This window comes from Triticum urartu, chromosome 7A (genome assembly GCF_056163025.1).
Source record: "Triticum urartu cultivar PI428250 chromosome 7A, HENAU_Tu73, whole genome shotgun sequence".
In the NCBI taxonomy this organism is placed as follows: Eukaryota; Viridiplantae; Streptophyta; class Magnoliopsida; order Poales; family Poaceae; genus Triticum; species Triticum urartu.
In genome coordinates this window covers 214,653,298-214,667,519 of record NC_141879.1, presented here as the reverse complement: position 1 = coordinate 214,667,519, position 14,222 = coordinate 214,653,298, and the positions used below count along the sequence as shown (strand labels likewise).

At 45.7% G+C, this 14,222-nt stretch overlaps 1 protein-coding gene across 1 annotated transcript; it reads left to right on the top strand.

Annotated features, from left to right (window-relative positions):
* Nucleotides 1-10,180: 10,180 nt before the first annotated feature.
* On the top strand, nt 10,181-13,890 carry LOC125522420 (galactan beta-1,4-galactosyltransferase GALS1). Its single transcript, XM_048687485.2, has 2 exons — nt 10,181-11,740; nt 13,271-13,890. Exons 1-2 carry the CDS (start codon nt 10,554-10,556, stop codon nt 13,614-13,616), a joined length of 1,533 nt encoding a protein of 510 aa, XP_048543442.1. The 5' UTR covers nt 10,181-10,553; the 3' UTR covers nt 13,617-13,890.
* Nucleotides 13,891-14,222: the final 332 nt, after the last annotated feature.

Here is a 14,222-nt window from a genome sequence, read left to right as displayed (position 1 = left end):
AAACCAAAGTTGTCGTTTCTGAAAGTTTGGGGCTGTGATGCTTATGTGAAAAAGCTTCAACCTGATAAGCTCGAACCCAAATCAGAGAAATGTGTCTTCATAGGATATCCAAAGGAAACTATTGGATACACCTTCTATCACAGATCCGAAGGCAAGACTTTTGTTGCTAAATTCGGAAACTTTCTGGAGAAGGAGTTTCTCTCGAAAGAAGTGAGTGGGAGGAAAGTAGAACTTGACGAGGTAACTGTACCTGCTCCCTTATTGGAAAGTAGTACATCACAGAAAACTATTTCTATGACACCTACACCAGTTAGTGAGGAAGTCAATGATAATGATCATGAAACTTCAGAACAAGATACTACTGAACCTCGTAGATCAACCAGAGTAAGATCCGCACCAGAGTGGTACGGTAATCCCGTTCTAGAAGTCATGATGCTAGATCATGATGAACCTATGAACTATGAAGAAGCAATGGTGAGCCCAGATTCCGCAAAGTGGCTTGAAGCCATGAAATCTGAGATGGGATCCATGTATGAGAACAAAGTATGGACTTTGGTTGACTTGCCCGATGATCGGCAAGCAATTGAGAATAAACGGATCTTCAAGAAGAAGACTGACGCTGACGGTAATATTACTGTCTACAAAGCTCGACTTGTCGCAAAAGGTTTTCGACAAGTTCAAGGGGTTGACTACGATGAGACCTTCTCACCCGTAGCGATGCTTAAGTCTGTCCGAATCATGTTAGCAATTGCCGCATTTTATGATTATGAAATTTGGCAAATGGATGTCAAAACTGCATTCCTGAATGGATTTCTGGAAGAAGAGTTGTATATGATGCAACCAGAAGGTTTTGTCGATCCAAAAGGAGCTAACAAAGTGTGCAAGCTCCAGCGATCCATTTATGGACTGGTGCAAGCCTCTCGGAGTTGGAATAAACGCTTTGATAGTGTGATCAAAGCATTTAGTTTTATACAGACTTTCGGAGAAGCCTGTATTTACAAGAAAGTGAGTGGGAGCTCTGTAGCATTTCTGATATTATATGTGGATGACATATTACTAATTGGAAATGATATAGAATTTCTGGATAGCATAAAGGGATACTTGAATAAGAGTTTTTCAATGAAAGACCTCGGTGAAGCTGCTTACATATTAGGCATAAAGATCTATAGAGATAGATCAAAACGCTTAATTGGACTTTCACAAACAACATACCTTGACAAAATTTTGAAGAAGTTCAAAATGGATCAAGCAAAGAAAGGATTCTTGCCTGTGTTACAAGGTGTGAAATTGAGTAAGACTCAATGCCCAACCACTGCAGAAGATAGACAGAATATGAAAGATGTTCCCTATGCATCAGCCATAGGATCTATCATGTATGCAATGCTGTGTACCAGACCCGATGTGTGCCTTGCTATAAGTCTAGCAGGGAGGTACCAAAGTAATCCAGGAGTGGATCACTAGACAGCGGTCAAGAACATCCTGAAATACCTGAAAAGGACTAAGGATATGTTTCTCATATATGGAGGTGACAAAGAGCTCATCGTAAAAGGTTACGTTGATGCAAGCTTTGACACTGATCCGGACGATTCTAAATCGCAAACCGGATACGTGTTTACATTAAACGGTGGAGCTGTCAGTTGGTGCAGTTCTAAACAAAGCGTCGTAGCGGGATCTACATGTGAAGCGGAGTACATAGCTGCTTCGGAAGCAGCGAACGAAGGAGTCTGGATGAAGGAGTTCATATCCGATCTAGGTGTCATACCTAGTGCATCGGGTCCAATGAAAATCTTTTGTGACAATACTGGTGCAATTGCCTTGGCGAAGGAATCCTGATTTCACAAGAGAACCAAGCACATCAAGAGACGCTTCAATTCCATCCGGGATCTAGTCCAGGTGGGAGACATAGAGATTTGCAAAATACATACGGATCTGAATGTTGCAGACCCGTTGACTAAGCCTCTTCCACGAGCAAAACATGATCAGCACCAAGGCTCCATGGGTGTTAGAATCATTACGGTGTAATCTAGATTATTGACTCTAGTGCAAGTGGGAGACTGAAGGAAATATGCCCTAGAGGCAATAATAAAGTTATTATTTATTTCCTTATAATCATGATAAATGTTTATTATTCATGCTAGAATTGTATTAACCGGAAACATAATACATGTGTGAATACATAGACAACAAAGTGTCACTAGTATGCCTCTACTTGACTAGCTCGTTAATCGAAGATGGTTATGTTTCCTAGCCATAGACATGAGTTGTCATTTGATTAACGGGATCACATCATTAGGAGAATGATGTGATTGACTTGACCCATTCCATTAGCGTAGCACGTGATCGTTTAGTTTGTTGCTATTGCTTTCTTCATAACTTATACATGTTCCTATGACTATGAGATTATGCAACTCCCGTTTACTGGAGGAACACTTTGTGTGCTACCAAACGTCACAACGTAACTGGGTGATTATAAAGGTGCTCTACAGGTGTCTCCGAAGGTACTTGTTGGGTTGGCGTATTTCAAGATTAGGATTTGTCACTCCAATTGTCGGAGAGGTATCTCTGGGCCCTCTCGGTAATACACATCACTTAAGCCTTGCAAGCATTGCAACTAAATGATTTAGTTGCGGGATGATGTATACGAGTAAAGAGACTTGCCGGTAACGAGATTGAACTAGGTATTGGAACACCGACGATCGAATCTCGGGCAAGTAACATATCGATGACAAAGGGAACAACGTATGTTGTTATGCGGTCTGACCGATAAAGATCTTCGTAGAATATGTAGGAGCCAATATGGGCATCCAGGTCCCGCTATTGGTTATTGACCGGAGACGTGTCTCGGTCATGTCTACATTGTTCTCGAACCCGTAGGGTCCGCACGCTTAAGGTTACGATGACAGTTATATTATGAGTTTATGCATTTTGATGTACCAAAGGTTGTTCGGAGTCCCGGATGTGATCACGGACATGACGAGGAGTCTCGAAATGGTCGAGACATAAAGATTGATATATTGGAAGCCTATGTTTGGATATCGGAAGTGTTCCGGGTGAAATCGGGATTTTACCGGAGTACCGGGAGGTTACCGGAACCCCCCGGGAGCTATATGGGCCTTAGTGGGCCTTAGTGGAAAAGAGAAGGGGCTGCCCAAGATGGGATGCGCGCCTCCCTCCCTCCCCTAGTCCTATTAGGACAAGGAGAGGTGGCCGGCCACCCTCTCTCTTTTCCCCCTCCGCGAATCCTATTCCAACTAGGATTGGGGGGGGGGGATCCTACTCCCAGAGGGAGTAGGACTCTCCTGGCGCGCCCTATGTGGCCGGCCAGCCTCCCCCCTTTGGTCCTTTATATACTGAGGCAGAGGCACCCCAAAAACACAAGTTGATCCACGTGATCTATTCCTTAGCCGTGTGCGATGCCCCCAGCCACCATAATCCTCGATAATACTGTAGCGGAGTTTAGGCGAAGCCCTGCTGCTGTAGTGCGTCAAGATCGTCACCATGCCGTCGTGCTGACGGAACTCTTCCCCGACACTTTGCTGGATCGCAGTCCGGGGTTCGTCATCAGCTAAACGTGTGCTCGAACTCGGAGGTGCCGTAGTTTCGGTGCTTGATCGGTTGGATCATGAAGACGTACGACTACTTCCTCTACGTTGTGTCATCGCTTCCGCATTCGGTCTGCGTGGGTACGTAGACAACACTCTCCCCTCTCGTTGCTATGCATCACATGATCTTGCGTGTGCATAGGAAATTTTTTGAAATTACTACAAAACCCAACAACGCCTACCCCCCCAGGCGCGCCCTCCACCCTCGTGAGCCCCTTGTTGCTCCACCGACGTACTCCTTCCTCCTATATATACCTACGTACCCCCAAACTACCAGATACGGAGCCAAAACCCTAATTCCACCGCCGTAACTTTCTGTATCCACGAGATCCCATCTTGGGGCCTTTTCCGGAGGTCCGCCAGAGGGGGCATCGATCACGGAGGGCTTCTACATCAACTCCATAGCCTCTCTGATGAAGTGTGAGTAGTTTACTTCAGACCTCCGGGTCCATAGTTATTAGCTAGATGGCTTCTTCTCTCTTTTTGGATCTCAATACAAAGTTCTCCCCCTCTCCTGTGGAGATCTATTCGATGTAATCTTCTTTTGCGGTGTGTTTGTTGAGACCGATGAATTGTGGGTTTATGATCAAGTTTATCTATGAACAATATTAGAATCTTCTCTGAATTCTTTTATGTATGATTGGTTATCTTTGCAAGTCTCTTCGAATTATCAGTTTGGTTTGGCCTACTAGATTGATCTTTCTTGCAATGGGAGAAGTGCTTAGCTTTGGGTTCAATCTTGCGGTGTCCTTTCCTAGTGACAATAGGGGCAGCAAGGCACGTATTGTATTGTTGCCGTCGAGGATAACAAGATGGGGTTTATATCATATTGCATGAGTTTATCCCTCTACATCATGTCATCTTGCTTAAAGCGTTACTCTGTTCTCTTGAACTTAATACTCTAGATGCATGCTGGATAGCGGTCGATGTGTGGAGTAATAGTAGTAGATGCAGGCAGGAGTCGGTCTACTTGTCTCGGACGTGATGCCTATATACATGATCATACCTAGATATTCTCATAACTATGCTCAATTCTGTCAATTGCTCAATAGTAATTTGTTTACCCACCGTGAATACTTATGCTCTTGAGAGAAGCCACTAGTGAAACCTATGGCCCCCGGGTCTATCTTCCATCATATTAATCTTCCAACACTTAGTTGTTTTTATTGCCTTTTATTTTACTTTGCATCTTTTATTTCTCTTTATCATAAAAATACAAAAAATATTATCTTATCATATCTATCAGATCTCACTCTCGTAAGTGACCGTGTAGGGATTGACAACCCCTTATCGCGTTGGTTGCGAGGATTTATTTGTTTGTATAGGTGTGAGGGACTCGTGCGTGGCCTCCTACTGGATTGATACCTTGGTTCTCAAAAACTGAGAGAAATACTTACGCTACTTTGCTGCATCACCCTTTCCTCTTCAAGGGGAATCCAACGCAAGTGCTCAAGAGGTAGCATCCTCCGATAGCCTTATAGGGCGCACCAGCCCCTTGTGGGCTGGTGTGTTCCTTCACAAGGCCCATAGGGCCCATAGGATTGCCGAGGGTACCCGAAACACCTTCCGGTGACCCGATAAGTACCTGATGCCCTCCGGAACACTTACGGTGTCCGAATACCATCGTCATATATATATCAATCTTTACCTCTCGACCATTTCGAGACTCATCGTCATGTTCGTGATCTCATCTGGGACTCCAAACAACATTCGGTCACCAAATCACAAAACTCATATAATACTACATCGTCATCAATGTTAAGCGTGCGGACCCTACGGGTTCGAGAATTATGTAGATATGACCGAGACACCTCTCCGGTCAATAACAAATAGTTGAACCTAGATGCTCATATTGGCTCCTACATATTCTACGAAGATCTTTATGTCGGGAAACGTAGCATGCAATTTCAAAAAAATTCCTACGCTCATGCAAGATCTATCTAGGAGATGCATAGCAACGAGGGGGGGAGTGTGTCTATGTAACCTCATAGACTGAAAGTGGAAGCTTTGGACAACGCGGCTAATGTAGTCAAACTTCTTCTAGCTCCGATCGATCAAACACCGAACGTACGACACCTCTGAGATCTACACACGTTCAGCTCAGTGACGTCCCTTGCCTTCTTGATCCAGCAAGGTGTCAAGGTAGTAGATGAGTTCCATCATCATGACGGCGTGGTGACGATGATGGTGAAGTGATCTCCGCAGGGCTTCGCCTAAGCACTACAAAAAAATGACCGAGGTAGTAAACGGTGGGGGGGCGCCACACATGGCTAGGCAATTGTCTGGTGTGTCCTAGGCGCCCCCCTTCTCATATATATAGGATGGAGGGAGGAGCATCCATAGGAGGCGCCCAAGTAGGAGGAATCCTACTTGGAGTCCCTCCCAAGCCGCACGCCCCCTTCCATATATAACCGAAGGGGAAGGAAAGAGGGGGGGAGAGGGAAGGAAGTAGGAATCCTAATCCACACTTTCCTTGCCCTCCCCTATTTCCTTCTCCTCCTCATAGGGCTGGCCTCTATAGGGGCGCGCCAGGGCTGGCGTGTTCCCTCGCTTGGCCCATAAGGCCCATATCTTGGCCGGGGTTGCCCGAAATTCCTTCCCGGTGACCCGATAAGTACCCGGTACCCTCCGGAACACTTTCGGTGTCCGAACACCATCGTCCTATATATCAATCTTTACCTCTCGACCATTTTGAGACTCCTCGTCATGTCCGTGATCTCATCCGGGACTCCGAACAATATTCGGTCACCAAATCACATAACTCATATAATACTATATCGTCAATGAATGTTAAGCATGCGGACCCTACGGGTTCGAGAACTATGTAGACATGACCGAGACACCTCTCCAGTCAATAACCAATAGAGGAACCTGGATGCTCATATTTTCTCCTACATATTCTATGAAGATCTTTATCGGTCGAACCGTAATGACAACATACATTATTCCCTTTGTCATCGGTATGTTACTTGCCCGAGATTCGATCGTCGGTATCTTCATACCTAGTTCAATCTCATTACCGGCAAGTCTCTTTACTCGTTCTGTAATACATCATCCTATAACTAACTCATTAGTCACTTTGCTTGCAAGGCTTATTATGATGTGTATTACCGAGAGGGCCCAGAGATACCTCTCCGATACCCGGGGTGAGAAATCCTAATCTCGATCTATGCCAACCCAACAAACACCTTCAGAGATACCTATAGAGCATCTTTATAATCACCCAGTTACGTTGTGATGTTTGATATCACACAAGTCATTCCTCCGGTATCCGGGAGTTGCATAATCTCATAGTCGAAGGAATATGTATTTGACATGAAGAAAGCAATATCAATAAAACTAAACGATCAATATGCTAAGCTAACGGATGGGTCATGTCCATCACATCATTCTCCTAATGATGTGATCCCGTTATCAAATGACAACTCATGTCCATGGTTAGGAAACCTTAACCATCTTTGATCAACGAGCTAAAGTAGAGGCTCACTAGGGACACAGTGTTTTGTCTATGTATTCACACATGTATCAAGGTTTCCGGTCAATACAATTCTAGCATGAATAATAAACCTTTATCATGAATAAGGAAATATAAAATAACAACTTTATTATTACCTCTAGGGCATATTTCCTTCACTTTATCGGTCGAACCGTTATGACAACATACGTTATCCCCTTTGTCCATCGGTATGTTACTTGCCCGAGATTTGATCGTCGGTATCTACATAACTAGTTCAATCTTGTTACCGGCAAGTCTCTTTACTCGTTCCGTAATACATCATCCTGTAACTAACTCATTAGTTACTTTGCTTGCAAGGCTTCTTATGATGTGTATTACCGAGAGGGACCAGAGATACCTCTCCGATACTCGGAGTGACAAATCCTAATCCTGATCTATGCCAACCCAACAAATACCTTCGGATATACCTGTAGAGCATTTATAATCACCCAGTTATGTTGTGACGTTTGATAGCACACAAGGTATTCCTCCGGTATCCGGGAGTTGCATAATCTCATAGTCGAAGGAATATGTATTTGACATGAAGAAAGCAATAGCAATAAAACTGAATGATCAATATGCTAAGCTATCGGATGGGTCTTGTCCATCACATCATTCTCCTAATGATGTGACCCCCGTTCATCAAATGACAACACATGTCTATGGTTAGGAAACTTAACCATCTTTGATTAATGAGCTAGTCTAGTAGAGGCTTACTAGGGACACGGTGTTTTGTCTATGTATCCACACATGTATCAAGTTTTCGGTTAATTCAATTCTAGCATGAATAATAAACATTTATCATGATATAAGGAAATATAAAATAACAACTTTATTATTGCCTCTAGGGCATATTTCCTTCAGCTACATGAAATAAAAGAGCGTAGTAGGTTATTTAGGGCTTGTAAATTTAGCCATGAGCAATGTGCATGTAATGGGGAGGCACATAGGTTAGCATGTGTGGCTCGATGCCCCACCCGATCACTTATGTATCCCTGTAAGCATTGATCTTATGCAATAAAGTGACGCTGTGATTCTAAAAAATATCTTATTTTACTTTCACATGTAAATTAGTGACTTTGCTCAAAAAGATGTAAAAAAGTGATTATTTCCCTTTTCCCTTTCATTTTTAGTTATTTTACTTTCATATGTAAATGAGTGATTTTTTTTCTTATATAGGATTTTTCCAGTTTCATTTTTTAATTTTTTGGGGGCCAAATATCTCAGCATTTTTTAAATAAGTTAACATTACATCTGATATGCATGAATACTATTTTTATCTGTTGTGTAAAAATAGGTTATGGTAAACTTTTTTATAAAGACACGCATAATAAGTACCGACTATATAGGGCAAATGGTCTATATTAACAACAATTCTCGACATTGGATTTCCTAACTATATAGGGAAAATGGTCTATATTAACAACAGTTCTCGACATTTAATTTCCTAACTATATAGGGTAAATGGTCTATATTAACAATCTGAATGTATTAACCATCTATTACCACCTAGGGGGAAACAATTATATGATTTGGTAGATCACATATAATAACGACCTTTTTGATTGAAAAGATTTTCATAACATTTTACAGGATTAAAACTATTAGCAATTTTTGCTATATCACTTTTTGTTTCGTAGGATTGTACAATTTATGATTTTTTGCCCCGCGTTTCATAGAAAATTTAGCATCTACTCAGTCGCTTTAGAAAAAAAAACTTTTATTTGTCTTGTGACGCATCAAGTAAACCTAAATCCTATGGGATTCAAATGGACACGGGCTTTCCGTTTCCGCGTTTCATGCAATTCTACACAAATCCAAGGCACACTTGATCTACGTTGATTTGAGCATATTTTGAAATTTCCAAGACGACAAGCCACGAGTGGTGGTGCATCGTCCTCCTCCGCAACATGGCTACAACGATCTCCCGCGGATGAACGATGATGGTGGTGATGATCCAACCCCGGTCGGTCGAATGGTGGTGGTTGTAGATTGTACTACAACGACCTCCTACTGCTCCATGACAGCGGTGGTCACCAAAAGGTCTTCGAAGAGGGTTGATCTCTTTATGTCTGGTGGTTGATATCGACGATGAGATGTGAACTATGGCCAAAGTCTTGACATAGAGGGATGGTTGTCGAGCGGCAGCAGTCGCACATTGCATGTAGCTCCTGTGATCATGGAAAAGTGGTGGCGACGACGCATGCGTGACTTCGAGGTGGTGCTACGTGCACCCGGTTTCGAGCTCCAAGGTGAAAACCTAGGTCGAATGTGAGTTGATTATGACATGACACTTTTTTCGCGTCATTACATTATTAAAGGCATTGCTCGGATATGTTCGGAATGGTTCTTCTGGATGAAAACCTAGATTCTTGCCTTGATGGTTGGATCTGGTGACGGAATCAGCGTCGCTCCCTTTTTGAAGGCGTTGTTGTTGAAAAACATCGTTGCCCGTGTGGCGTTGTGGAGGGTGTATGCTTTTAGTATATGTATCCTCTTGCTTTATGCTCCATTTTAAGTACGTCTTAACCTTCACACTTATTTTAGGACAAAGGAGTAATAAATAAAATTCATCCTTTATTGAAAAAAACTCCTCACTATTTTGTTTTGTCTGTAGAACCCTACAAGGCCACACACCGGCTACAGTGCCAGTTATACCTGGCCATGGGCCGGGCCGAGCTTGGGCCGGGCCTTAAAAAGCCCACGACAGAAAACTAAGGCCCAGGCCCTACCATCGGGCCTATTTTTCAAACCCAAGCCTGGCCCATCTTGTAAAAAGACCTGAAAAGCTCTTAGGGCTTAGGGCCGTGGGCCGAGCCTCTTCCTTAAAATGCCAATATGCCAAGCCCAAGCCCGTCCAGGCCCTGCCGATGGGCTCAAAACTCAGGCCCAAGCCCAGCCCATGAACAAGCCCATTGGGCCTAGGCCCTAGATTTTACTGCCGGGCCTGGGTGGGCCGACAGGGCCAGGCCGGAGATGGCCAGGACTAGTGCGAGTCCCACACCCACGAAGCCCCAAAGTCCAAAAAAAAAACTCCTCACTGTTTTGTCCGTAGAACGCTACAAGGCCACCCACCGGCTACAGTGCCAGTCCCACACCCACAAAGCCCCAAAGTCCAAAGGGAAGGGAGTGAGGAATCAATCCCATACCCACATAGCCACACAGCCTCGCTCCGCCTCACCACCCTCTCACTCTTCTTCCCCAATTCTTCCGCCGATTTCTCCACTCCCCCATCCCCCACTTCACTCTCCCCATCATCTCGCACAGCCCATCGATCTGCCTGCCCCCTTCCCAGCTTGGTTGCTTCAGCATTTCCTTCCATAGATCAAGCTGCTCCCCAAGAAACGAGGAAAAAGCTGTGGCAACACTCCTGCTCCACTGACCGCTCCGCACACTTCACTCGAAAAGCAGAGCAGATCGAGCCAGAGCGCGTCGGGCACACAACCGCTCCACCGATGAAGTCCGCCGCCGTGAGGAAAGACGCTGGCGGCGGCATTGGCGGTGGCGCGTTCGGCATCTCCTGCCTCGACATCAAATCCTTCGGCGCCTCCCTCGTGCTCTTCGCCCTCATCATGGCGCTCTGGCAGTTCCACCCGTACCAGCCAATCCTCGCCATCACCCGCTCCTCCTGTCCCCTCATCCCTCCCCCATCTACCGCTGCCACCGCCGCCACCACCGCAGTATCCTTCTCCAACTCCACAGCCGACAGAGCCGCACCGGCCGCCGCCGCCAGCGCGACAAAGGCGTCAACCTTGCCATCCCGGCCACGGGACCCCAACAAGCGGGAGCTCCGGCCGTACGGCAGCGCGGCGGCGCTGTTCGTCCAGATGGGCGCGTACCGGGGCGGGCCGCGCACATTCGCCATCGTGGGGCTGGCGTCCAAGCCGGCGCACGTCTTCAGCACCCCTTACTTCAAGTGCGAGTGGCTCCCCAACCCGGACCCGGCGGGCGGCCCGCCGCCGAGGCCCGTCCGGACCAAGGCGTACAAGATGCTGCCCGACTGGGGCTACGGCCGCGTCTACACCACCGTCGTCGTCAACTGCACGTTCCCGACCAACCCCAACGCCGGCAACCGCGGGGGAAAGCTCCTCGTCCACGCCTATTACTCCACCTCCTCCCGCCGGTACGAGCGCTTCGTCGCGCTCGAGGAGGCGCCGGGGTCCTACGACGGGTCCCGCTTCCAGCCGCCGTTCCCCTACGAGTACTTCTACTGCGGCTCCTCGCTCTACGGCAACATCAGCGCCCCGCGGATGCGGGAGTGGCTGGCCTACCACGCGCATTTCTTCGGCCCAAGGTCGCACTTTGTTCTCCATGACGCCGGCGGCGTCAGCCCGGCGGTCAGGGCGGTTCTGGATCCGTGGGTGAGGGCCGGCCGGGTCACTCTCCAGGACATCAGGGCGCAAGCAGAGTACGACGGGTACTACTACAACCAGTTCATGGTGGTGAACGATTGCCTCCACCGGCACCGCCACGCGGCGAACTGGACCTTCTTCTTCGACGTCGACGAGTACATCTACCTCCCCGACGGACGGTCGCTGGAGGAGGTGCTCGGCCAGCTCGAGCGGTACACGCAGTTCACCATTGAGCAGAACCCCATGTCCAGCAAGCTCTGCGTGGAGGATCCGACCAAGGCCTACTCGAGGTCTGCTTTCTTCCCTGCTCTAGCCTTCTCTATGCCTGTTGCTGCAATTGTTTATGCCTGTTGATATTCCCGTTGAAATCCAACAAAGATTCGTGCAATACAATACTGCAATCGGGGCAAGATATCCTTGTTTACCGCGTAGCGTTCCTGGAATCCAGTGAGTGTCCGCAGAACTTGCAATGTACCTCCAGTCACTGTCCATTTGCTTTTCATCAGCACACATGCTTCAAGAACCTAGGTTGTGAGTCACACTAGTCTATGCGTTAGGTTGATTTTGGGCAGTGCCACTGTTTTGTTCCTTTCCTTACTATAAGTTGAAGGCAGTTTGACCTTGGTCCATTGCGGGATTTTCTGGATTTAGCTCAGCCCTACATCAAATACTGCTGGCTAGCTTGGGGCTACTTTCCTGAGTTACTCTTTTGTTTTCTGAGTGTGAACCTAAAATTGTGCATAATTGTGCATCTTTTGTTTCGGGGGTAGAGTCACTACATAAACAATTGTTTTTTTGTTCCGAAAAGAAACAAGTGTAAATCTTTAAGCAAATAGTTGATGAATAGTTGCATTCTCATGGCGATGAGAGTCAATCAGCCTATTACATCGGTGAAACCAGCATCCTGCACAAATGAAAGGACATCAGGAGCAACCAGCTTTGGCTAGTCCTGACTCCTAAATGGGGACTCTACTTTGGATGTGATCTTGACTGTCTAATTTCACATTTAGAAAACCTTGGGTGAAATTGGCTGTAGATGTTCCGAGCCTATAACAAAACAACGATCAGGTTGACAATGCATGATTCTCCATGAGAAGGCAAATATTCATCAATTAGTTCGTCCTGCATCTGCCCATGGCATGTTCAGAGCAGAAAGTGATATTTTTCATCAGTGATGATGGTTTGTTTTATCATGAACTAAGCTGCAGCTTGTCCATTTCTGAGTACAGTAGTTGGCAACAAGACATTATTTTTAGTAGTTAACCCAAGAAAAAGTGTTTGCCACCATTTATGTCGTGACCCAATCTGAAAGTATCTTTGCATAATAGGTTTGCTTCTAGATTTCTTCCAGATTGCTGATACTCTATTCTATGCTAGTAAAAAAGCTTTGTGTTGACATCAGACGTTAATTAACCTAATCATGCTTTGCCCATCAGTTTGTTTCTTCACTAGGAGGGGCCTATAATTTTGTACCAATGCTACTCTGTGTGCAACCTGAGTGTTTTTTTTTGGAGGAGGAGGAAAGACCCCTGGCCTCGTTGCTGTAGTAATTGTTAAGAACCTAGATATTTACATGGCCTACTCAGCTTATGTGAATATTTTATCTTACGATAATGTAAATGAATGAAACACAACTGACACTGGCTGTTTTTAGTGTTTGAGTTAGGATTATGGTCTCCATTTGATAAGCTAAAAGTAGGTGCATCACTTCTTTTAATTTATTTCAGCGTATTTACTTTGTGCACGCGAACGCGTGCACATGCGCGATCTGTCTAGCAGACTTTTCCATACTAACACATTTATATGTGATTGGTCTTCAGGCAGTGGGGGTTTGAAAAACTTGTTTTCCGTAATTCGATCACCGGAGTCAGGCGGGATCGCAAATACGCCATTCAAGCAAGGCATGCATACTCCACTGGTGTGCACATGTCGCAAAATGTGTACGGGAGGACGACCCACAAAACCGAAAGCTTGATCAGATACTACCATTATCACAACACGATCAATGTCATGGAGGAGCCTTGCCGGGAGTTTGTGCCGAAACCCACCAATGGCAGCAAGGTAATGTCTGAGGAGGTACCGTTCGTCTACGACGATAACATGAAGCGTTTGGCGGGTGATATCAAGCGCTTCGAGGAGGACACAGTTGGCGTGGTCTATTCATAGCATCTGGAGGAAGACCTAGTATGGTACATACATAATGCTGTTCTTTGGGGGTACCTTGGTCTCCATCTGTGCCACTAAACCCAGTCTGCAACTAGTGTAAAGTTTTGGTTCTCAGCATTCTTGGCTCCGGCGTCAATTCGACGCATTTCCTTTCGTTCTTCTTTGTTGTTCTTTAAGCTCATCTTTGATGTCTTCTTATAGATTTATGTAGACAGACTGTTGGACATTATCAGATTCTTCTCATCTCAATAAACAGCAGTGTTGAGTGCCTGATTTTTGTACTAGTTTAATTTATAAGCTCTCGCAGCAACATTCCTGCATGTGGAGAGGTTGACACATTTGGAGTTGTCAAGAATTCTTCTGGTATGATTCCTGAGTGTACCATAAGGTAAGGGCAAGGTGCCATGGATCTTGCACCCTGTAGGCTAGAGACAAGAGTGTTTCTAACTGTACCCTAGTGCTGATTGCTGAAGTCCTGGATGGAGCAGTAGCGAAGCATAGGAATCAAGATCTGGTCTGGTGTACTCTGTACTGTGTCATGTGAGCTGAATCAAGTTCATACACCGAACACCCGTAGCTGGGCTACCCCATGAGCGTGATTTCCTG